Below are 25,709 nucleotides of genomic sequence, written 5' to 3' on the forward strand. Positions count from 1 at the left end.
TGTTTGGGAAGTTCTTCAGCCTTCAACTTGCTCTGACACATACGAGGAATTGCTAATTATGGTGTCAACATACCACCCAATTAAGACAAAAACAAAAAAATGACGATGGGCGATTTATGTTAAATCACCACCCATTAAACGACCAGAACTTTTCACTGGACATGACTGATGACACTGACGGATATAAGATTTATATATTTATATTTATATATATATATTTATATATATTTAATTTATATACATTTGAGGACAAATAGATTGCAGTGTTTACAAATCATATAACCCCATCTATAATTAATATTTTTTTTTTATTCATGTGAATACTCAAGGTATTATTAAAAAGGTTTTTGTAATTAGTTATTTTCTATTTTGTCTCTAATCAATGTAATATAAAATAAATATATATATATATATATATATATATATATATATATATATATCCTTAAAATAGGCTCATTGGAGGCGGTCTTTTTAAGGTTATATGTTGGTGTCCGTCGTCTGTCATGGGTGGAGCCGTGGCAAGAAAACCTCTGTAACTGAAGGCGTACGGGAACAACTGAAGTACATATGACAAATAGATAAATCCTCTATATGTCTTACATCTTCACAAGTGTTCTTATTTATTCTTATCATTAGCACTTAAGCTACGTAAAATATTAACATTTAAAATAAGGCATTAAAAGGAAACATTCCGACTTTGCATTCATTTGATTTTAAATAACTTAAATAAATAAATTCAACTTCAATTTGGTTGTAAATGTGTGAACGTGAATTTTTCATTGTGTTGATGAAACGAAACAAAGTAGCCAAGTTGCATCTATTTAGGTTCGACAAAGCAGCGGTAACACAACGACGACGGCGACAACCTGACAGAGGGTGAGAGACGACCTTTGACATTTTCATGTTGTGCGGCTGAACCGAACCTCGCCCGTTAACAGGTCTAAAACGCAAAATACTCACCCGTCTGCGACAGAAAGGCAAACCCTGAGCAATGATGTTGATGCTAAATATCTTGAGTACTTTCTGAGGGGGTAACGGTTCCGTCGCCAAGTCCTTGGGGTCTTTCCCGTGGAGCGGCTGGTTCTCCAGCGGTACGTGGGACGAAGTCTTCTCTTTCCCAAAGGCAACATTTGGCATCTTTCTTCGAGCACCAGACGAGAAACGAGGAATAGGGCAATGCCTCAGCATTGCAAAAGAGGCCGTCTACTGGATCATATCCCAGAAGGAGTTCCCGAACGTGGCCGACTACTGTCGCGAGCTGAAACGTTTCTCAAATGAATGTGGTACCTTCCTTGGACCTCACAACCATTGTGCAGACGTCTTAATACTGCGCTGACCGAGCCTCTGCACCTACCTACTCAGAACTCATCTCCCTGCTGACAGGCACCCTTTAAAATATCTCTGGGGTGTGAGGTCACTGTTGCGCCCAAGCCAGGCGGAGCAGCTGCCGTGAAAGAGGATGGACCAACTCAGCCTCTCCCCCCTCAGACAGGCACTGTGGAATCTGCTCTCATGACCCCTCGGTGGTGGAATGTGTACCAACAGTCGTCCCACTGAGAACACGTGTCCGGAGAGCTTCCTCATTGTGGTCATTCTCTGACCCCCCCCCCCCCTCCTCTGGTCCTCCCTACTTAGTGGACTACATCATCACTGAGCTCAGTTAACATAACACCATGAAAACTGTCAGCATACGAGAAAAAAGCAGATTATTATATCTGCGTCTGATTCACAGTGTTGAGGCCAGGGTTTGTTAAACGCTAACCTTCACTGACTCTTCCATGAACCAAAAGGTGTTCAGGAATGTCAGCAACTCTGTCTATGTCAGCAAAGAGGCTGAGGATATTTCAGGAAACGACCACACAGTCGTTCAATGTTAGTATGTGTGACACATGCACTTAAACAAGGATTCACTTGACCAAGTGTCAAGAGGGATGGACTTTTAAGTCTTTTGAAGCTAGAAAGAGAGAAGCAGAAGCAGGATGTCTTTTTTTTTCCCATTTAAACCTTTTAACACAGAGGCACTCGAGGTGAAGGTATGATGGTGTTTATGTGAGACATGTGGTGCAAGGGCAGGGAGTGAAGCAAAGTTATATATGCTGCTACAGATAATGAATATGCAGCAGAAAGCAGCAGACAATCTGTGATGAATATGAATAAATCTACAGATAGAGCAAGTGGCGAGAGACAGACTTCTCTGTATGCATTTAAATGTTTGAACACATGGTAACAGAAAGACCTACAGGGCTTAACCTCTCTTCTATTCTCACATGCACCATTGTTTGAGGAGGATTACGGAGCCAGAACATCTATCAGAGCAGACTGAGGGCCCTGGCCACTGGACGCCATCGAGTGTTTGTGGCGAAACCCACGCCCATAGTTTTTACAGTATGTTCAGCACAATTGGAGCAAGTTGGCGCCTTATCTGCAGCTGTTCAGCCAATTGAGCACGTTGAACAAACAGCAAAAGAGTCTGTTGGTGAAAGAGAACTCCCCGACTGAACATTCGGCCGACCAAATTAGTGATTTCTACCAGACGCTCCTTATTCTTCCTTTCCGCTTCTTCACAAGCAAAACACCACTTTATAACAACACCTGCGCTAGGCGAGGCAAAACTTGATAGTCTTCCAGTTGTAGCTTTTACATCAATCATATCCACAATTTGTTTTCAAAGCATAAGGGCTGAATAATCAATTGTAATTCTCTTGAAATCACGATAAGGACAAGTGCAATATCCGTATTTTGCCTTAATTTAAAGGCAAAATGTGTATTCAGTATTGTGGTGCTGCATAGATGTCCCAGCCTACAATTCGTATTATACAGACTCAAATCTTTGTTTTGCACAGATCCTCAATCAGTATATTTTTTCAGTTAAAAATGATACAAAATGATGATTTCCTCCAATAACTTGAAACATATTTCAACATAATGTCAAGTAAAAATAACTGCAATTACATACTTTTCAAAAATCATTAAGCTCTATGAAGCATTAAACCTTATCTTTAAATTATATTGGGTCATGGTGGATACATTTATCTTTCTTGATATATTTTTTTCCCCAATTCCAAATATACAGTGATATAACATTTCCATTCAGTGAAGCATTCTGCCCTCATGGCTCTGATGTAGGTAATAAATGAATATTGACCAGAACAATCACTAGTAATGAACCAAAAATGGTGACTAAACACAATAGAAATAACATTTAGAACAGCAGAGTCCTGCAGATCGAAGTGAAGCAGGAAACGCATACTAAAATTTGTACAATGTGCTGGCAACACAGAGAGCAATGTCTTTCCATACAGACCTATGAGAGAAAAACAATCTGACAACAGTCAAGGTTGAAATATAAAAGGCTGATGCTTTTAGAATTTCAATTACCTGAATTATTGACTAAGATTATATTTTTATTTTCCCTTTCAGGCTACAAACCATGATTGACAATTGTCCACATGCAGTGTGAAATAACCAATGAGCGGCTGCTTGTCTCCGACTCGCCTTGGGCCTTGTCGAGGTTACTTGAGCTTTCAGACTAATCTTAGGCCATAAAGCTATGTGACAGACAAACCGTTCCAGTACGCTACAACATGATCGGCCCAAAGTAACTCGTTAAATAGTGAGCCATGGAAGCATATTTACCCTTGGAACACTTTCCTTAAAAATGATTATGCCATTGTACATCAAATGATCTGGGGGGAAAACATGTAAAGGAATGTAAAAACAAAATGAGGTTGTATTCCTGTTTGCTTTCCAATAACCAAGAAAACAAAACTGAAGGTATTTCTCTGGTGGATAAAGGAGATAAAGGAGATAAATTTCATGGAGTTCCTAAAGTTCCCATAACCAGGTGCTCCAACTTTGTGCAGCAGAGAAGCAGTTAATGTTATGTTGTTTCTACGACAAGGCAGAAACTATGGTGTATCTTACAAGACCTGGAGTATGAAACCACAAAAACAGAGCTTTGCAATAATCACGACCACCCAAACATTGAGGGTCATTACCAGGAGTTATACCATTCCACAGCACCTTTTAATAGTCACAACATTGCTATTGTACAAGCTCATAAGTTGGCCGTAAAGTCCACTAACAAAGCTGTTACAGGGGTAAATGCCTGCTGTCAATTTATCTGCTTTCTTTTAATACTGTGCCTCAGGATTCTTGCCTGGTCACTGAGTTTGCAATCTCTGGAGTGCCAGAGGTCGAGAATGTTTGGCTTCTAGTAACTCGGTACACCAACAAATCACCCCCAGCTTTTCGCCGCAACTAAGATGACAGGGCATGGCAGCAGAGGAAGATCCTGTGAAAAGGGGGTTCACTAAGGCTTGGCTGTGACAACATTGAATCCCAAAGTCAGAAAAGGCTACACTGCCATCGTGGTAAATAATGCTGCAACCATATCAAAACACATGAAGGAACCACTTTCTTTCTACCGCATTAAAAATTGACATAAAAAAGCAGAATTTAGATGAAAGTGACAAGTGAAGCTGCAACTGGTTTTCTTCTCATAGTAAAGCACAAAACGTGATCCACTTAGGCTATAAAACCGGCAAAACATGGCAAGTTTCTAGTTTTTACAAGAATCAGTAAAAGTTTTACAGCTGCATATTAACAGCACTCAAATTCTTCCACACTATTTCTGCTGCCATACCAACTCATACAGCATCGCTGCCGCTCTGAAGAGTGTGGGCCGACTTTGTGAAGTGAAACCAAAAAGTCACTAAGTGGATATTTATATACTTGCTAATACGCCTGTCATTCTTCTTAATGCTCACAGTCATGCTATAACGTGTCATTGTTGTTCATAACACATTATTCCATTTCAGAAACTTTGAGTTTATAATATGTTTCTATGCTTCTTTATAAATGGCTAAAGTTAAGATAGCCCAGGACTCTTATTCATCCTTCACACACTTATCAAGGCATGAAATGGAGGTATATGAATTATGCACTTAATACAGCACTGTTTGTTCCAGTGTTACAGTTTATTTATTTGCACTATCTCTGTTTACATCCGACCACAGTAGGCCTCTGTATTTTTCTATATTATTATATATGTCATATTCCACTTATACTATACTGTCTATATCTCTGCATATATTTAAATATATTTATTCATTGGGGCGTTCCCAGTGGCACACCTGGTAGAGCGCGTACCACAGAGGCCCAGTCCTCGTAAGCGGGCGGCCCGGGTTTGAATCCGGCTCGGAGCCCTTTCCCACATGTCTTCCCCTCTGTCTCCCCCTTTCACTCTCAATATCTCTCTCTCTCTCAATAAAGCTACAAAATGCCTCCCAAAAATTTTTAAAAATATATTTATTCATTGATGTTCATACCATTACATGCAACAACCAATTTAACCTATTCAACCTGCTAAAATATATTTTCTCTAATGTGCAATATCTGTAAAATGCAAAGTACTTTCAGGAAAACACAAAAACTAAACAAAAATTAGGGCTTAATAATAAATGCCAAATAGCAAAAATGAATATAATGTGTTTATTTTATTCTGTTTTCCATATCTATGTGTCTGTATCTTGAGCTGCTATGACAACTAAATTTCCCCATTGCGGAATAAATAGTCATATCTTAGTTTATCTTACTGTACATTATGTCCACCACTTATACTTTACAAACACGGTCACAAGTTAAAATGCCCACTACAAATACGAGTGTAAATAATACAAGACTTTTATAAAGCCTTATAAATACATAATGTCTTGTCTGACGAAGGTGATTATTAACATTATATTTATAGAATGTGTTAATTAGATGAAATATAAATTATATTCGTACTGCACCCTAATGAAAGGCAGTGATCAGCCTTTTAATTAAGGTAAGGGATAACGGCATTGAGGTGCATTTTCTATAATATGTAAAATGATGTGTGTAAATGTGCCACCTGGCATACAAGGGTGTTTTTATTGTTAAATATTTGTATAGTAGATACATGTGAATTGACAGTTCTATGATGAAAATTGCTTTTCATTGTGATGGAGGTACAACCTCTGGCAAACATCAGAGGCATCACTACAGAAAGCAAATGCATAAACACACTGCCAGACAATGTCCAGGTGAGACAGCTGACAGGTCATTAGTGGGTAAAGTCTGCGGTGTAGTCTGCACACAGCTGCTACAAGCACCAACAACCTGTTGGTCATGAATTATTGTGTGCACATGACTCTCAGTCCACTGCCTCCCTCTGGTGTCAAAAACTGGGATGACAATGCTGCACTACAAAATCCCCCAACACAACTCTCTCCTGTCAGAGGCAGGGATTTTACGAGATATTACAAGAATTTAATTGTGACAATTGTGCAACTTAACAGGCAACCAAGATGTTAAGAACATTATGTCTGTTATGTAAGTTAGAGAGCTCAGTGACAATGTAAGCATCCACAACTAAACTTGATTAGCTCTTAGCGAGCATTAAGCAAGCTCTGCTTCCCAAACGTGACCGACCGCCACAAAGACAACAGATCTGTCACTGCAGACAACCTGCAAGTCTAAACTGTACGCTCCATGAAAGGGCAAATCCTTTTCGTCCATGTTTCTTTGTCGTTACCTTCCAAAGCAGAAAAAGCTGCTGACAAAAAACATGCTGAGCTTGCAGGAGTGACTGACACACACACACACACACACACACACACACACACACACACACACTCTCACGCACACACACACATGCTCTCTCTCCCACATATGCAGATACTCTCTACTATGAAGACCTGGCTCATTTTTGAAGTCTTTTCTGAGCAAGGCTTAATCACGGCAATTAAAGAAATCTTCATGACTTGTGGTTTTGACATCAATTAGCACAACACTTGGATTTATACAGAGCTGGTTATTAAAATATCAGGCAGCACAGAAGACAATCAGCACCATGTATGCAGGAGGATTGGACTACTCAGGAAACGCAAGTGAAAGCTAGTGGGAAACCAGTGAGGGATTATGTCCTCTGTTTTTCTCCCTCTGGTTGGTCCAGGAATTTAGACACAATAGATACACAAACCTCAGACTCTAAGTGACTGTGTTGATGATGATAAAGGTATTTATTGTGTCCATTTGTGGCTCTTGTAGTTTTCCCATCTTTAAATCAATGGAAATAAGCCTCTCTTAATGTATTTTGTATTTATTCATCCATGACATTTGTTTTTTTTTTGTGATATTAGGTTTTACGTCTTAATAATGTCAATTAAACTAAACTCATTAACCAAGACAGATGAACAATTGTGATAAATTACCAATGCCTCAGGTTTGAGTAAAACAGATGACAGGTAAGGAGATACAACATGTATCAGTATATAATGGAAAGCTTCAGTGAAATTGTCATCAATACATATCGGTAGTGACTCAAACTAGTTGCTTTCATGTGGGAGGATGAGAACACTGGTCCTTTGTGGCTCATCTCCGCCTGTGCGACAAGGCCAGTGTGTGGGAGACGCCACCTACAATAAGCAGCCTGCCTTTCCTTTGGAAAAACATTTAATTAGCGGCAATAAACGGTAATGTGTGTGTGAAGGAAAGTAAAGCACCGAGTGTAGCTCAAATGGTCCAACTTTGCAGCGCTAAAAACAATTTAGCTGACATATTATTGCTCAATCCCATCTCAAACAGAAATACATGAAAACTGTTGACATATTGAACAGCCTGCCGTAGAGTGCACGTTAATTAAGTCGTACTCTAACGGCTCAATGCCATGAAGCTTTCTGTTCCTATGGCTGTGAGGGTTTGGGCCAGAGGAAACATCTTCAAACCAGATAAATATTAATATTAAGCCGTGTTATGGACAGCTTGCTCCATGTACAGTGTTATATATATATATGGGTGGTTGACGTGAACTCAAATTCAAAGTGAAAAAAAGAATAATTCAAAAATATATGTCAAATGACATACAATTATATTGCCTTATATGTGAATAATTCATAACTGAATGTGTCCATTTCTAATTCTTCATATATTTAGCATATTATTAACTTTTTGGTGTGGTAGTGTCCACCGGTAAGATAGATAAGCCCAAGGCATATTAGTTATGAACATTTTTATCAATTTACATTATTTTCAATGATCAATGTAAATTGATAAAAAATATTCAGATCAATACTTAAACTGCGTTGTACCAAAGGACTACCTTAAGACGACCAGTTCCAACACTGCACGGAAATAGTAATATTATGAAAATATTTGAGACAGAACTGATGTTGTGTGCAGTCCACCTGCTCCAGAGATGTCTTCTGTCCTTCCTGTTTCTGGAAGGACCCCTCTCAGTAATGGGGTGGTCACATTAATGCCTGTTTTATATCTACATAATGGCGTTGCTGCAGGAGGACACCAGTTTTGCGGACAAAATGTAATGTGTCATAATAACTCTACATAGGGACCTTAACACTTATATCCTCTAGATTCATTAAGTAAACACTTGTATGACATGCATTCAAGTATTTTAATGTATTTAGATTAATTTTTCATTAAATTACAGTTGTTTTAAGATAAGTAATGCTACCTAGGACAGTTGCACCGGTGGACAAATGTCATGTTCAAAACAGAATATTTGCATAGTTGAAGAACGATACTCATTGCTTGCAGATGGATTAGATGTAGAAGAATGCATATTAAAACATTCATTTTATTGAAATATTATCAAATTTTAGTAATATTTGTCACTGGGAACACCAAAATTGAGCGTCACGTCAACCACCCATATATACATATATATATAGAGAGGGGTCCATTGTCCATAGTGTTTGTGAGCATTTGTGCGTGTGAGGGATGGATAGGTCAAAAAGGGGCTGAGCAAATCAGTACACTGGATGGCTTCATTATCTCAGATGAAAATAATGAATAAATGACATAAATTGGTGCCAGTTAATATACCCTGGTGGCCACCTAAGTAAAGTCTATGTGTGTACTGAATGTCTCATAATGAAACATTTGCATTATGCATGAAATCAAACTGCTTTACGCTCATGCACCTGGACTGGACCGGCACAGGACCTGAAATTGGCCCAATCAAATGGCTGTTGGAAACACTAGAGTGAAAAATATTATTTCAGCCTTGTGGAAGTCTCCCTGTCCCCGAAGACATTACCCAATAAGCGCTAGAGTGAGCGTCTGACCTCGGGCTTTAAATGTCCTTTCATCAATATTCACAAAGTAACCGCTTTGGAAATCGGATAAGACGTGACACCAAGAGGAGAAGGACATCTGAGCTACTATTGATGATACAAACCGATAAGAATTCAATAGATACATTTACCTTACATTAAATGATGCATGTAAACCATTTAACTGCCCAGATGGCTGAGGTGAGAAGCGAAAAAAGGGTCAAGAGAAAATCCACTCAACGTATCATACACCCATCTTGCAATATGAATAAATTTCTTCAATCTTAATTTATTCAGGCAGTGTTGATGTCAATGTAATGTGCCATTAATGCACATGTGCCCTCATCGTGCCCCCCTGCTGTGCCTTATCATAGCTCTGCAGATCCATTTGCTACCAAAGGTCTCTGATGAGTCATTATGCGACATCTAATCCTGTAGGATCACATAATGCTTTAGTCATTAGTCATGAGTGATATGTTAAAATTAATTCTAAGATAGACGAGCAGCAGTGTAGTAGAGGGAGCCTAAAATGGGCTCACATATTTAAAAAAAACTATGACTGTTTAATCTAACTTAAGACTCTCTCCATTGCTTTGAAAAAAGTCATAATTAATTAAAAAGCCGTTAAAGTACATTAAAACAGTAAAACACATTTTATTTCTACACTTGGACAAAATAAACTGTACCTGAAAAATATTAACATCTGTCACTTCTGGTTGCGTATCATTAGTAGTAATAAGAATAGAAAATAAAAAGTCCTAACTTTTCTACAGTCCAATAAATAAAAAGTAATGTTAGTTTCATAGCAGCTGTACAATCACAGTTGCAGGAGGATTTTCAGTTTTATCGGTTTGTACATTTTCTAATATGAAACTTTAGATACTGTTCTATATAACATTTTGCACACTTGACATTAAATCACTGCACATGGCGTAGCAAACACCCCAAATACTGAAGTAATTTAAGGAGTGGGAGTAATCATTTCCATTAGAGGTGGGATCATCAGCAATTTTCAGTAAACAGCTTTTTTCAAACTCGATGTTATAACCTTTAACACTTACCTCAAACAACCTCAAACTATTTTCCACCAGTTCCTGTGAAATAATCTGCTTTCCCAGGAGCTTATGTATATGACACACTATGCAGATATCAACACCTGCTTCAGCTCAACAGCTACAAGCCTGGTGTCAACCCAACACCATATATTCTGTCATTCAATGCATGAAAATGCCATGAGATGCGTGCCCTTTTAGTGCCCTTGTATAGGAAGGCGTCTGCTTGAAATGTTAAATGCTAAATCAAGTTTAGACTCAACTCCAGACTATTTCTGCACATTAAATCTGCGAGGATGTTAATGCATGGCTCGACTATTGATTCATGGAGCTCTTTAGGAATTTAAATAGGTTAAATGATGTGCATGACCCAGAGTTGGCACAGGGGTTAAAAGAAGTGGCAAGTGAGAAGAGGCGTCTAATTTTGGGGACCTAAGCCTGCAGCACCTGCAGCCTGGGACCACACTCTCTGCTCCACAAGGACATGTCTAGACATGCACAGGAAGTTGAGCATTGCCGTATTGTATTTTCATTTATTTTTTTAAAACTGTCTCTACTTCACACCTTTACATGTAGTTTTTTGTGATTGTACACTACTGTACCACACATGCAGTGTATGTAGATATCATGTAACCCCACATGGACTGACACATTCTTGACCCAAACATGGGAACTGATCAACTACAACCCAGTTGCTCCTTGTTTGACACATCGATACTGCAGCTGTCAAAATGCACATATAGTTGGCAAGACTGCATATGTATGCTCATTGACACATGCACAGGACCTTTAAATGTGTAACTTATATGAAGGTAATCCATCTTCTACTTCTACCACTGCTGTCCAGCACTTAATAACCCTGGGAAAGTATAATAAGTAAATGTAAACTCAGTTTTACTTAAACTAATGAGGTTTAAGTGAACAGATACACCACAGATGGCAACTGCATGTTTGAATTTCAGCGTCAATGTTAATGGCTTTATATTCCGGTGAAATAACTGCTTAAGAATATTTTTACTCAATTAACTTGACAGTTAAATCGGACTCATGTTTTTTAATACTACTATTAGGAGACATTAAATTCAAATGGGAACAAAATCCATGTATACTGGCAACAAGAGTAACAGATAAAATGCACAAATTACAACCTCAATTCCAAAAAAGTTGGGCCAGTGTCTAAAATTAAATAAAAAGAAAATGCATCAAATTCATAATGAGTGTACATAATAAGAAAACACAAAAGTTTATCAGTTGGAAAATTAGACAATTCTGCTTTATTACCTTTATCAAAGCACCTTCACTTCTCTGAAGTCAGAGTTGTGCATAATGTTCTCCTCCAGACACGTTTTCAGAATGCAAAAATAATCAGTTATAATGAATATCTTGTTTAACATGTTTACTCTGAGAGGCTGGAAGCTGTTTCACCCTCATTGAGAAAATCTGGATGTGGCTTCGGGCCCCGGCTGACCAGTGAAAAAGCAATGTGGATAAGACAGCTGCCATTAAAGAATCATCAGAGATTCAGCTGTGCGTGTCTGAGCCTCCAGACTAAGACGAGAAGTCTGCTGTGCACCAAAATCTGCAACTAGCAGACGTATCAGAATGGCAAGTGTGGTGAGCATCTTTTATTTGTTTATGTTGTTTGTTAACTTTCCTCTGCTATACATTATTGTGAAATAGATATATTATTAGGTTTCGATCAAAGCAAAACATTGGTCAATGTCACCTTGGGTTGTGAAGGGCATTTTTTTTAAATGGAGAAAATAATCTTTAATCAAGAAAAAAAATGTTGGATAAATCTAATATAAAAATAATTGTTAGTTGCTTTAATTTTTAATAAAGTAAACTACATTTGCAGCTACTGACATGAAGCTGTGGGACAAATAACACTTATACTTCACAATGTAAGAATCTTTTGAATCTGTGCAGTTTTAAAATGAACTCTTGTTTTAACATTTTCATGTTTTATTAATTCTGTTTATCCTTCACTTTGTTTCACCTATTTATGTAGCTTTAGCCTTCTTGATCGTTATGATTTTCATTTTATTTCTTGATTTTTGCTAACCATATCAATCCGTGTATCATTTGTTCTTTCCGTTTTTAATTGGCAATCAAAATCAAATAATGAAAAATTGACTGGACATTTTGTTATTTGTTTTCTATTATAAAACAAAAAAAGAAATGTAATTATTTCACGTGGTGAGTTCATGTAAAGTTAATACTTCATCTGCAGGTAAGAGTTTTATATTGAAAAAAGTGAGAAAGAATGACAGTAAAGTGTTTATCCTTCATGTCACGCTTGGAGCAGTTTCAATGAATTTACCATAAATATCATAATACAGGTGCACTACATTATATAGGGGCGGCTGGTTTGACTACGGAGAAGCGAATGACGGCTCACTTGACCGCAGTCAAACTTCCGGGTCACGTAAACCCGACCAATTAAATATTCAAATCAAATTAATTCCTGGTTCCTGGAAAAAAACAAGCATTTTGTTGGTTTTTTGTTTTAAAACAGACAACAAATAACAAAATAACAAGTCAATTTTAATTGCCAATTGAAAATGGAAAGAACAAATGATACACGGATTCATATCCATATTCTTTTTTTTATGTTTGCATGGCACTTACTTCTGTTTTCTAATTCGACCAGTGAGGGGAAGCATATAACAGTGAAATGTAAAACATATACTGATGTTTCCTAAGAACCTTAGAAAGAGGTTTTATTTTAGCTTTCCATGTTTCTATGTCTGTAAGAAGCTACTATATGGTTTAAGTGAGTAAAAAAAAAAAATGAATTTTCCACCATCACTCACATTCAAAAGCTCCCATACACCGGAATATTACACCAAAAACACGGCAAGTGTAAATATGCCGGATAAATCTCACTTGAGCCTTCAATAAATGTCAATCCACTCATTCTACACCGCTCCAAATTCCAAGCATTCAAGACCCACAGCTGAACAAAATGTGTACATTCAACATCAAAGCCAGCTGGCCCTCTGCAGTGACTAAGACCCTGACAAACCTATCTGACAGCTGTGTCCGATGGTGAGAGGCACACAGGAGCAAATTCAGACTAACCGCTATATTTAGGCCAATATAAGCAAGGGCAATAACATCTCCATCAAAGGCTCAGACATGCAAACACATGCACACATAACACTGCTCTATATGGAGACCACAGGTATGACATGTAATACAGGAAACAACTGTCACAGTTAGGAGACATGTGCTCTTCAACAGCGATAATTAAACTTCTTTGTTGTGCAGCTTCCTATTGTGGGGGGAGCAGTGTACTTGTCATGAGACGACACTGCTGATGACAAATCTGTCACAGCTTGAATCATTACGGTCTGTGGAGATGGCTGTATTATCTCTGCTGTCCTCTGTGTTGCCTCTGGTGTATTAAGGAAAATGTACAATATGATAAAAGAATAAAACATTACACATAATACAAGAATCTGCCCACGGTATTATTTTAGAACATTAAACTAATGTGGCACGTTAATACACACATGCCTCATAGAAACACTATAGTGTACCTGTTAAATCACTACACTGGCTTCCTGTGAGTCAGAGGATAGATTTTAAAATCTTACTGCTGGTCTACAAAGCACTGAATGTTCTTGGACCAAATGACATGCTTGATCTGCTCCCTCTCTACGAAGCATCCAGACCCCTTAGGTCATCTGGAACTGCCTTGTTGCGTGTCCCAAAAACAAGAACTAAGCGAGGTGAGGCAGCTTTCAGTTATTATGCTCCTCACCTGTGGAACAAACTACCTGCAGATCTGAGGTCTGCCCAAACGCTCAGCTCCTTTAAATCAGGACTAAAAACACTATTGTTTACTGCAGCCTACTCTTAACTTTAATATGTATCTGCTACTCTACTGCCCTTACTTTTTAACTACGCAATGTTTGACTTGTGCTTTTTATTATTTTATCTATTTTCTTATCCTGCTGTATCTTATTTTATCTTATTTATATTTTTATTTCTATTTCCCTGTTTTAATTGACTGTTTTTACTGTTTTCAGTTGTGTCTTGCTGTTTTAATGTGTATGTAAAGCACTTTGAATTACCTTGTGTTGAATTGTGCTATACAAATAAACTTGCCTTGATTTGCCTTACCTAAATGGCATTAATTAGTTAATTGCTGCTAAAAGTAATATAGCATTGTTACTGTAACGTGTGACATTTGTAATGCCCAACACTGACTGTGAGAGAGCAGGAGGGACCGTCAGACCTGCCGCTGGCTACCTGGCCGCCAATCAGCTTATTTTCTGTAGCATTGAAGCATGTGGAATTAGCAAGCAAGCGAAAAAAAACCTCCTACTACATTGATTTGAATAGGAACATCCATTCTACTGTTTGTTTTTGTCTTTGCTTATTTTTTATTCTATTAATATAAAGTTATTTTTAGTTAATATTTAAATATATAGGGGTGTATGCATACAGATCTATATACGTTGTTTCCATTTTATTTATTGTTTTCCTTAAATATAGTTAGGTTTATTATAAGTAATACATTATAAATGTCATTATCAATATTTTACTTCAATATATATCAAAGTTGATGTATCATTACTATAATATAATAAATCAATAATAAAACATATTTTTCTTTAATTATTGCAATATTTTACTTAAATATATATCCAAGTTGATGTATCATTACTATAATAAATAAATAAATAAATAAATAAATAAATAAATAAATAAAATAAAAACTTTTTTTCTACAATTATATTTACACGTGTCTGTACATGTGTATGTTCCTTTTTCCTTTCTTTTAAATCTGTGTGTATGAAATCTTTTCATACACATATGGAAAAGTTTATGTTGTTTATATGACAACTGCAATGTAAATGGAGCATTATTGTTTTTTAACTAAAACAAATCTTTACAAATAAGAAAACTAATGTGGATATAGGTAAAACATTCAAACGAACACAAATACTGTATTAAAGGGGCTGACAACTGATGCTGATTTTTTTTTAAATTCATATAGATAACACAAATGAAGATTATAGTTAGTAGTTTAATTAAAAAGGATAATACTGGTGGGAGGGTTTCTATTCTTAATGGACACCATCTGCTGAAGTGAACAGCTCATCAGCTACAACAAGCGATTATAAACAAACACAATCATGATGCCATTAAATCTATATGACCCCCCAGCACTTTTTAAAGTTTCCTATGTTTTTATAGGTATGACATATCAGTAATAAGCCAATTTCTATCAAGGGATGCCAGCCCTTTGATTTATTGTTTTGCTCTTGTCAGAATCTGTGTCAGCACATTGCAAGCACACTGCAAATTATTAACATCATCTCCAGCGTGTGGAGAACGTCATGGCCGACTGCATTTCCTCCTTTTAAATACAGGTGCGGTGAAGGCCACGGAAACACACTCAACAAAACAGTCGTGCCATCAGTCATCAGTGAAACGTGACACCCGCATCAACATCCAAACACTGGTGCTGTTATACATCAGAGCCCTTTGAACTGAACACATTAGTTGTGTTGCTGAGAAAAGATCTGACAATCTTTTACACATCAAGCGCTTCTCCGTACTCATCAGTCATCGTGTCGGCGATCAAACAGCCGGGCGTGAACATGCTCGGAGTTTTAACGTCCTAAAGCGGGCTTTGTGCGTTCTAGATGGGAATGAAGTATTTTACGACAAGGCTGTTGAGCTATGATTGTTTTACGCTCTGCTGTCAATCCTCCATTGCGATTACTCATCTTAAACATTTTTGTGACCACGACAGCAGCTTTTTCACTGTCGCTGTTTGATGAATTTTGTATTTTATAAGCATTTTCCCCAAAGCCTCCTCTATGTATAAAAGAAACCAACTTTTTACCATTCAGTGGAGGGATGAGGTCAAGATTCTACAAGTCATTGAAGCTGGAAATGAGACACTATTCTTCCAAAAGATATTCCCTCATTTGGTAGTTTGATGGTGGTTGAAAGTGATGTCCAACATGTCAGACCATACGCTCCTACAGTTGGGTTAAAATATGGTGCCAGTGGACATTTAAAAACATTCATTAAACCGCTTCATAAACTCTCAAGACCTGTGGATGGGGGGCACTGTCAGCCTGGAAGAGATCACTAACCAACAGAATAAACGTGTTTAATGAAAAGACAAAGGGTGCTTTGTATTGATTTTCAGCCAGAAAGACAAATTTCCACTTGCCATGTTTTCAACTGCCGTGAGGTGAGGGAGTTAATAAATACATCACTTCAACAAACTTTGCCTCTTGTACTTACTCAGCACTTTGGGTAGGAGTTCTGTAATCATCACTATTCACTTAGCAGTGAAAAAGATTGGGTATGAATGTGACATGACTGGGAGATGGGAGCAGTGCTGCAGTCCTAGAATATTGAAAATTAGTTTTGCACTTATGATTCCTTTGTCTTGAAGTCAATGTTAAAAGTGTTTTGGTGAGATGACTGAAATAAGGTCTGTGGTTCACACAAGTGAATGCGGAAGCTTTTTCTGCCAACTTAAAAAAAATCCTAAAAGTGTTCATTTGTGAAGATTACCTTGCTGAACAAAACATTTAGCTATCAATAACATTTTTCCTGCAGAGAGCTTATTTTCTGCAATAATGTCCAATCCTATTGGATGCAATCCTATTAATCCTATTTTAGTCAGGGGAATGAGGGCAATGCTAGGGTCCAGGTTAGCCTACAAAAACATTTGATCCCTGCAGCAACTCTATAGCAGCAACACGTCACCTGTCCAAGTGGGAATGTAAACAAGTAAATCAGTATTTGCTACTGTTTCTGTGTTGCTACTGTCTTTTACCCTTTCCTCAGGCTTAAACACTCACTCACTCCAGACTAATAACTTTAATCCCAAATTGTATTGCTGCTGACCCTGGTTCATTACACTCACTCATTAATTTTGGTTTAATCCTTATTTGTCATCCAGCTCTATGTGCTTATTCAAATTATGTAATATAATACGATGTATATATTGTAATTAATTTAATACAGTCTTCTAATCCTTCCAACGGGAACATTGGTCACCGCCTATTACAAAGTACACGGCTCAACTTTGCAGTGCAGTAACGCAGTTGTGCCAAAAGAGGGAGCTGTTGTTTTAAATATAAACCGTGTGCTGCCAGCGCAGTACATTGTGGGGACTTTTCACAGCAGTGATGTGATAATAATCAAAACACTGCCTGTGAGAAACTTCTGAAACTGCTGTGTTTGCTGCAGAAGTATCCTAAAGGCTCAGTTAACCCAAATTACATAATGTCTCCCTTAAGCCATGCAACATCTATATTTTTTGACCAAGTTTTGATGCATCAGTCTCTGCCTTTACCCTTATAAAAATATATATATATTCCAGAAACAGTGCCTCTACTCACTGATGTGTTTACAAAGGAAACTTTTTTTCAGTACTTCCACTTAAGTGTTCAACAAAGAGCGGCTGTGCTTACCTTCTTGTTGGAAGAGCTTTGGTGTGTACAACCCGAGTCCAGGTTGTTATTGGGGGCAGACACATTGTTCCTGAGAGAGGGAGACCGCAGCCCTTCCTCCCCTTCTCCTTCCTCCTCCTCTTCCTCCTCCCTCCCACTCTCCACCGATTGTTCAAAGTCATCGCTGTCTTGGTCCATCTCTTCCTCGTCCTCATCCTCCTCCTCTTCCTCCTCGCCCTCTTCCCTCTCCTCTTCCTCCCTTCCCTGCTCCTCCCCTCCCTCTGTCCTCTCCTCCGCCTCCTCCTCCTCTTGGTGACTGCTGCTGTTGTTGTTCTCCTCTTCTTCCTCCTCCTCCTCGTCCTCCTCGCCCAGCGGCTGGCCTCGTAGTCGCCTCTGCTCCACTCCCCACATCCATCGGGCTCCTTTCTGTCCTCCGTTCACCTCGTTCAGAGGGCCCTCCTCGTCTTCTTCTCCTTCCTCGTCTCCCCGCGGGCCGTTGCTGGCTCCCGACTCACTTGGCGCCCATGGTTGTTCTCCCTCTCCATCAACCTGCGACGCCTCAGGCTGTGAAGAGCCAGACAAAACAAGACAATGTCTCAGAGGTAAGGTCTGATAAATTAAAACTGTTGCACATAGACTTGATTAAAAGTCCCTAGCTGGTTACAACAGTGCTCATCTAAAACAAATTACCACATTACATGACAAGAATTGATCTAGTGTTGCACAATATACCGATACTGGAAAGGAAGCGCAGCATCTTGCTATTAAAAATGGTAGCACATTTATCCGTGCTGGTATAAGTTGCATCAATGTGCGACAGTTAACGCTAACCAGAACCAAATGAAGTTGAAAAAACGGAGATTAAGTGGGACGCTGCAGAGTCCCACTCTGCGCTGGCGTCTGTATCAGCAGATTATTATTCGAAAAAACAAGGAAAACAGCAACTCTGCTGTAATTGTTGACCAAATATACAGAAAACATTTGATTCACCATCGCCTCTGAATCTGTCCAAGAATCTCGTGCAATTCAGAAAACACAGAATCCGCCAAAGAGCATGTGTGTTATTTTTCCGAAGACACAACCCAGCACTTTCTTACAGTTTCTGTGGTCTCTTCCCAATTTTAGCAGCTTTTCCCTCATAAACTTCTCACAGAACTTCATCTAAATTTATTAGCATTTTGTAGGCTTTCGTTTTATTTCCCATGCTGCACTTACACTCTCCGTCTGAACTCTTAATCATGTGCTGGCAGAGTCCTTGTTTTACTCCCAAAAAAGTCTTATTAAACAAGGTTTAGAAGGATAAACCTAACCATCACAGAAATAACAAAAACTCAAGTATAGGGGACATCAGATTACTGCATACTATGTACTTTTTAACCTTTTTTTTATTATTTAAAAACATTAAGTTACATGTCCTGTCATCTACTACTTTTCCTGATGTGTTAGGTTGTTGCCATGATATACAGTACAGGCCAAAAGTTTAGACACACCTTCTCATTCAATGTGTTTCCTTTATTTTCATGACTATTTACATTGTAGATTCATCAAAACTATTAATGAACACATGTGGAATTATGTACTTAACAAAAAAGTGTGAAATAACTGAAAACATGTCTTATATTCTAGTAAGCAAAGGGTGGTTACTTTGAGGAATCTAAAATATAAGATATGTTTTCAGTTATTTCACACTTTTTTGTTAAGTACATAATTCCATATGTGTTCATTCATAGTTCTGATGCCTTCAGTGAGAATCTACAATGTAAATAGTCATGAAAATAAAGAAAACGCATTGAATGAGAAGGTGTGTGTCCAAACTTTTGGCCTGTACTGTAGTTTCAGTATCCATATCAAGGAGGTCATAGTTTTGGTATTGTGATGATCTTTGATCTAGGCATCTTCACACCTAAACTTACAACTTGCTAATCCACTTCAGAGCTATAGTTTTACATTTCAAATCCCTCCGTGTGACTACACTATTATTTTTTGAATGTCAGTTGGCCTTACCCTTTGCTGCAGCTGCTCTTCCTCCTCTACTACCCGGTTCATGTGCTCATCCTCATCACCCTCCTCTGATGCCTGCTGGGGTGCCCGGGCTGTGGAGGAGGCGTTACCTCGCACTGCCGGACCCCCCGGCCCCCGACTCCGCCTGCTGCTGCTGCCCCCCGACAGCAGATCCTGGTTCATTTCCAAAAGCCAGCTTGCTACCTCCTGGACCTTCGCTAGGCTGTCTGAGGAGGAGAAGGGCTTGGCATTCTGCAATGAGACACAAAAAACAGGACAAAAGACACAGATGGTTAAAATATGTTTTTTGTTTTCTTGTGTCCAAACTCAGCTTGTGTTTTTTTGAGACAAAAATCAACAATCAAACAAGTGATTAAGACAAAGAATCATTCCATGCACACAAAAGCAGGTTCAACTGCTTATTTCCTCAAAAAATAAGTGTGATTATCTCTGTTTCTGTCCTATTCTTGCCCCTGAATTAAAATAATGGACATTAAACATTTGCTCTTGGAACCACACTGTTTCTGCTCGGCAGCAGACGAGGAAAAAGGTGGGAGTGATTGTGTTTGGCTTCAGATCACACAGTGTTGGATACTGCGCCTCACATGCAGACGAGCGGGCAGAAAAGCCTTCAGAGCTACTAGTGTTCCAACTTCCAACAAAGCCAATACACAAAGTCCAATCTGTCAAATACAAAAGCAAAACATGGCTTAAATGTACCAGAAGCTTGTCCAACAACAACTGTCCTTTAGATTTGAGTAGTCCGCGGGCTTCGGAAAAATGAAAGACATGTTGTTTATCTTCTAACTCTGCGGTGTTGCTGCTATTCATTCACTAGATTATGATGACAATCCTACTAAATAAACACACAAGTCACATAGCGTGCTTCTGGAACGTCTCAAACCATATGTAGAACTGAAGGAGAAGCACCAGAGCTTTATCTACAATGAGACAGCTTCTCCCTCTGACGCTGTGTCACAGATGCAGCAATGCAGACAAGAATCCAACTCAAGCAACAGCGCTAATCTGTCACCATCAAAGCATCAGCTCTCCTGCGCTTGAAGTTTCTTTCAATCCATATGCACCTACAGGCAATTGACTGCAGGCATGATTGTAATAACTAGGGATGCGCTGGTTTTGCTTTTTCTCTCCCCATACCAATTCAAACACCTAACCACTGGGTATTGTGTCATATGAGGCTTAGAACTATTTCATACAGTGGGTGGAGATGTTCATACGTTAAACTCTTCCCCAGGCTTGTGCAAATTTTGTAAAAACAGTTCATGTAATTTGTAAAATTGCTGCAATTGTATAAGGGAATAATAGACCAATATTTTTTTATTGTGGTGGGGCACATCTGGTCCAATATGAGAAACATCCAATTAGATCAGTATCAGATAGTATTATCAGGCAACAAGTCTTAACTACACAAGAACAGAATAGGGGTGTGCCATATCGTATCTTTCACGATAATATCGGTATTTTTTTTTATGGTTAAAAAAAAATGCATATGATATTGGCAATGTTCCTACTTCTTGATGTAGTGGTAAAAGTTGTTTCAATCATCAAAAGCTACTATTACTCCCTCTTGCTAAACACATGCAGCTGTCAAAATAAGAGGTCAGTGTGTTAACAGAATCCATCACATAATTTACAAGAAGACTGTCAAAATAAGATGCCTTAAATAAATCATACAAGAACCTTTATTCTCCTTTACAAAATTCATTAAAATATGCCCCCGAAACCCCTAAATGGTTATTTTTTATTATTGCTGATACTCAAGAGTCAAGAGTAAAAAAAATGTATTTGGCAACTGTTGAGATTTGCACTTCAAACTACATGTTAGATTTTTATTTATTTATACAGACTAAAAAAAAATCATATTTTCTATATCTTTTTAAGTATTTCCTAATATCGTCAAGAATATCGTCATTGCAAAAATAGCCTGAAGTATCGTGATATTCTTTAAGGGCCATATCGCCCAGCCCTAGAACAGAACACTGTTACATAAAGTTCAATTCATCTATAAAATGTCAATACCTTTCCCTGACTTTTCAAGAATTACCATGATCATTCACAACCAATCTTGACTGTAACTTTACTCGAATCTTAATCATTGTATGATAATGACCATTTTCAATCTCCAATAGTTGGTTATGTTCATATTCCATTCAAGTACTTATCTACTTAAGTATCTTTAACAGCACTTACATCAGTTTGTCCACACCCTCAAGCATGAGGGGAAAGTGGTAGTATTGCAGTATTCTTAATGCATTTGATTCTAAACTCATTTCGTGAATGTGGGGAGAAAAATAAGACTGTAAACAAAAAAAGTGTCACACATGAACACATATTACATAAACAACTACAAAAAACATTTATGTTACAGGTTAGATTTTGGTAGAAAAATGGCAAAAATGCTAAGGACATTTTAAACATTTTCTATAAACTACCAGGAACCCTGATTCAAGTTATTACAGGCTGGAGCTGAAAGACTAACCGATAAAGCTCTATTTTAAAATGCCATACGTTTGGGTGACATTTACGGACTATATTATAAAAATAATATACTATAAAGGTTCAGTATTTTGTATGGTGATAACTCTGTCAACAGGGACATTATCACAGCTGTTGAAAGTTAATATGATTGGATATAAACCAAAGACCCTGTAAACCACTTCATGCCTCCTGTCCAAGTATACCATGTTGTTTCCCCACATTGGCCTTCAAAATAAAATCTTTTTTATATTTTTCTTTATTCCCTTTCAGCTTATTAAAAAATAACAGGTTGTTCTACAGGGAGACGTGATCTTGTTATATTTCATTATACCCTGCAAAATATGCAGTTGCATCCACTTAACATGCAAAACTCTTCAGGGGATCACAGGGCTGTCTGAATGGACTTTTATTTTTCATTTCTTTGTGTTCAGGGTCTAAGGATGGAGAGGGTGTGGTCTGACACACTGATTCTAATGCAAATTTGTGACATGGTGCTATAACACCACAAATTATTTGCACTAAATTGTATATACTATATTATTATTATTATTGTATATTTTGTATATTGTTAAATGTCTTTTCTTAGATTGTTTTTTTTATCTTATCTTAAAAATTGTGTGAAATTTTGCGGCTGTAACAAAGAAATTTCCCCGTTGTGGGATTAATAAAGTCAAATCTAATCTAATCTAACTGACTTGACCCTTTCAGATATCTGGCAAAGCTACCAAACAGGGCACAAAACCTCAGTGGTCACTTTCACACAAGATGTCACTGGATGGACTAAATTGCTGCATCGAAGGTCGGATCACAGTGTGTATATTTGGTTACAAAACTGAAAAAAAAGGAGGACAAGTGGCTTGCTCTGTTTGCCTTACATGCTGCAGATGTTCAAAGTATGAATCCTATAAAAACCTGTTTCTTTTAAAGAACCAGACAGCACTTCTTGTCCAAAAATGGTACATGAAAGCGGTTTCACTAGAACTATAATGTATTTGATTAGCAAGTCATTTTCCTATTTTTCTGCAGGCAGCATCTTTTAATGCAAGTGCCAAGCATTAATTGGAAGCTCCCCGTGTTTTCCTAACTACAACTGGCTTTTAGAAGACAATTTCTGTATGCATCATAGTGTTAATCAAAGTCAAAGTAGCCCAGTTATCTGTCTGACAGCAATGTTTTTGCTGTGGTTACCATTTATCCCCACCTTTTGTGCCATCAAAGAAGTCTGAATTATAAAAAAAAAATACCTCACCCGTTTAATGTTATTTACCCCTTCATTACAGTATCATGGAGCTCAAATTTAAAAAAATAAAAATAAAAAAAATAAAAAGGACCTTAAAGAGAGCCTTCTTTCACATGAATAAGATATTTTAAAAGGAAAAACTGCTTCAAAACTCCTTTTAGGTGCTTTTCAAGTACCTACACAATGAGAAGAACTTTTCAGCACTCACTGTATCATATTATTTTTGTGAAACAAAATTGTAATTAAATATAAAAGTGGAGAAACATAAATAGATCTGTCGATCTCTCACCTTGTGCGTTTCACACAGAATACAATGTTCTTGTTACAGATCTTTCTCGGGGATGATTCGATTTATTCCTAGTTATAACTAGGCCTGAGGAAATAGACTGTCCAACAAAAAGGCATTCTGCCCTATTTTCTATGTTTTACTAACATTTAAACCAGAATTCTGAGTCCAAGATACAAGCTTAAACAAACAACTTAAAACATGCATAAGCAAATCAACTAAATACACAAATTTTATTCTACTGACTCAACATTTAAGTGCCAAGAAAGACTTGTGTAAATAAATGTAAGTGGGGTGAGTCACTCATGGATTTGTCAGGTCCAAGTGGTAGTGGGCTGAATAGGTAGCATTCAAAGCAGTTCCATCCTTAAGGCCTTTTTTATTTTTAAGTATAAATGACTTCCACCAATACATAATGTGAAGCTGTGTTTAACGTGCACGGTTGGTTCCCATGCAGTGGCAGCATTAGTTTTCTGAGACCAAATAAATAACAGTATGTCAACAATAGAGTACTAGACTATAAGGCTCTTTAAAAAAGTCATGATAGTTAAACACACCTCCTTTCTCTCACATAAGTGTACATTGTGATTTTAGCATGCATGAGTCCACAATGAACATAAATAAGGGATGTTTAATTGTGAACAACTCTGGGGATATTTTTTTTGTTACTCCAAGACAATATTTCTGAACAGTTATTTGTGGTTTCAATCTTTTATTCTCTTGAGTTATAGACTAGTTACATTTGCTGGTTCAGTCTAAGGCACATTTAGTCAGAGGTTCACCACTGGTCACACACATTATAGAGAAGAAGTGTATTTTTGTCTGCTGAATTGTACATAATCTTAGCTAATGTAGCTCTAAAAAGGTTCCAATAGGACATTTCAATGCCCACATGAGGTCTTTAGCTAATCTTAACTGTAACAAATTAAGAATAAGCTATGCAGACTGCACTTCCAAATCTCCTCCATGCACCACACACTCGATGAGAACATATTTTTCGGGAGGCTCACATACTTTATCTGTCTCAGTGAAAGCCAATTGCTTTGACCTTGAAGAAAGAGTCACTGGTCCCTTTGTAAGGCTTCTCCCTGTCTTGGCTGTATGGACCCGGTGCTGTGGTGGGAAGCATTAGACCTATCTCAGATTGCACAGCCCCCCCTCGGGACTGCCAGTTCACTGCTGCAAGCTCAGAAGAGGAAGGCTATGAATAGCTAAAGTTGTCCCTGCCTTTTACTGGAACGGCCGAGGTTTCCGTAATTAGTTTCCTAAACACAGCATGAAATTTGTTTGTTGTTATTGTTGCTGAAACAATTGTGAGCAGTGCAAACAGGGTGATAGAGGCTGACACACAATGAAAAAAAGGTGTTGCTGATGTGTAACTGAGTTTGACTCATTTGATCACAGACAGCTAGTGTTCTTGTTCAATTATAGCTTGAAACACTTATGTGAAGGGGTTTAAAAAAAAACATGTAGTTATCGTCAATATCTAATCTTCAATTGGATTGTTCCTGGACTCAAATGCATCTTTATGGCAAGCAGACAGTCATCTCAGAATAGCAGCAAGTACAATTATAAAATTGTTCTTTTGTTGAAGCTTATAAAATGGTTGAATTGGTGTTTTGGGGCCAGCAACACATAAAAAGATCCCAGTAACACTTGTAGTGAACAACAATTTGGCACATGGTCTTTAGTGTTCCAGGACTAAGAATAGAGTCGAATGAATGAAACTTGTGCATGCAAGAGCGATGACGTGGACAAAAATAGCTTTGGGAAGCTGGGGAGGGCAGGTGTGAATTTGTTTCCCTGAAGCAAACAGGTGACAGAGGTGTGCAGGAGATAGAGAGCATCTGAGAGCAAACAAAGAAAATTAGATTGGAGATTTCTTTTCTGCCAAAAGATAGGAATGTTTAGTTACGAGACAATTTAGTCTGTTGTTTTATTAATTTAACTAATTCTTATACTGATCACGTTAGCTTGCATTTACATGTCCAAATAGACAATGATTAAAGCTGCTCTAACCAATATTTTGTATCAACAATTAATCAAATAGCGATGTGTAATGTGAAGGGGGTCACTCAGGGAGATATATCTCCAAAT

At 37.8% G+C, this 25,709-nt stretch overlaps 1 protein-coding gene across 1 annotated transcript in view; it reads right to left on the reverse strand.

Moving 5' to 3' along the window:
* The window catches only part of fbxw7 (F-box and WD repeat domain containing 7), a 145,593-nt gene that overhangs the window by 80,059 nt on the left and 39,825 nt on the right, over positions 1-25,709 (reverse strand). The window contains exons 4-5 of the mRNA XM_059342530.1: positions 19,591-19,839; positions 17,608-18,150 (exon numbers count right to left, since the gene is read on the reverse strand). Coding sequence (XP_059198513.1) covers positions 17,608-18,150; positions 19,591-19,770 — 723 coding nt within the window. The 5' untranslated portion in view covers positions 19,771-19,839. The remainder of the gene's footprint in view (positions 1-17,607; positions 18,151-19,590; positions 19,840-25,709) is intronic.

This window comes from Centropristis striata, chromosome 1, assembly GCF_030273125.1.
Source record: "Centropristis striata isolate RG_2023a ecotype Rhode Island chromosome 1, C.striata_1.0, whole genome shotgun sequence".
Lineage (NCBI taxonomy): Eukaryota > Metazoa > Chordata > Actinopteri > Perciformes > Serranidae > Centropristis > Centropristis striata.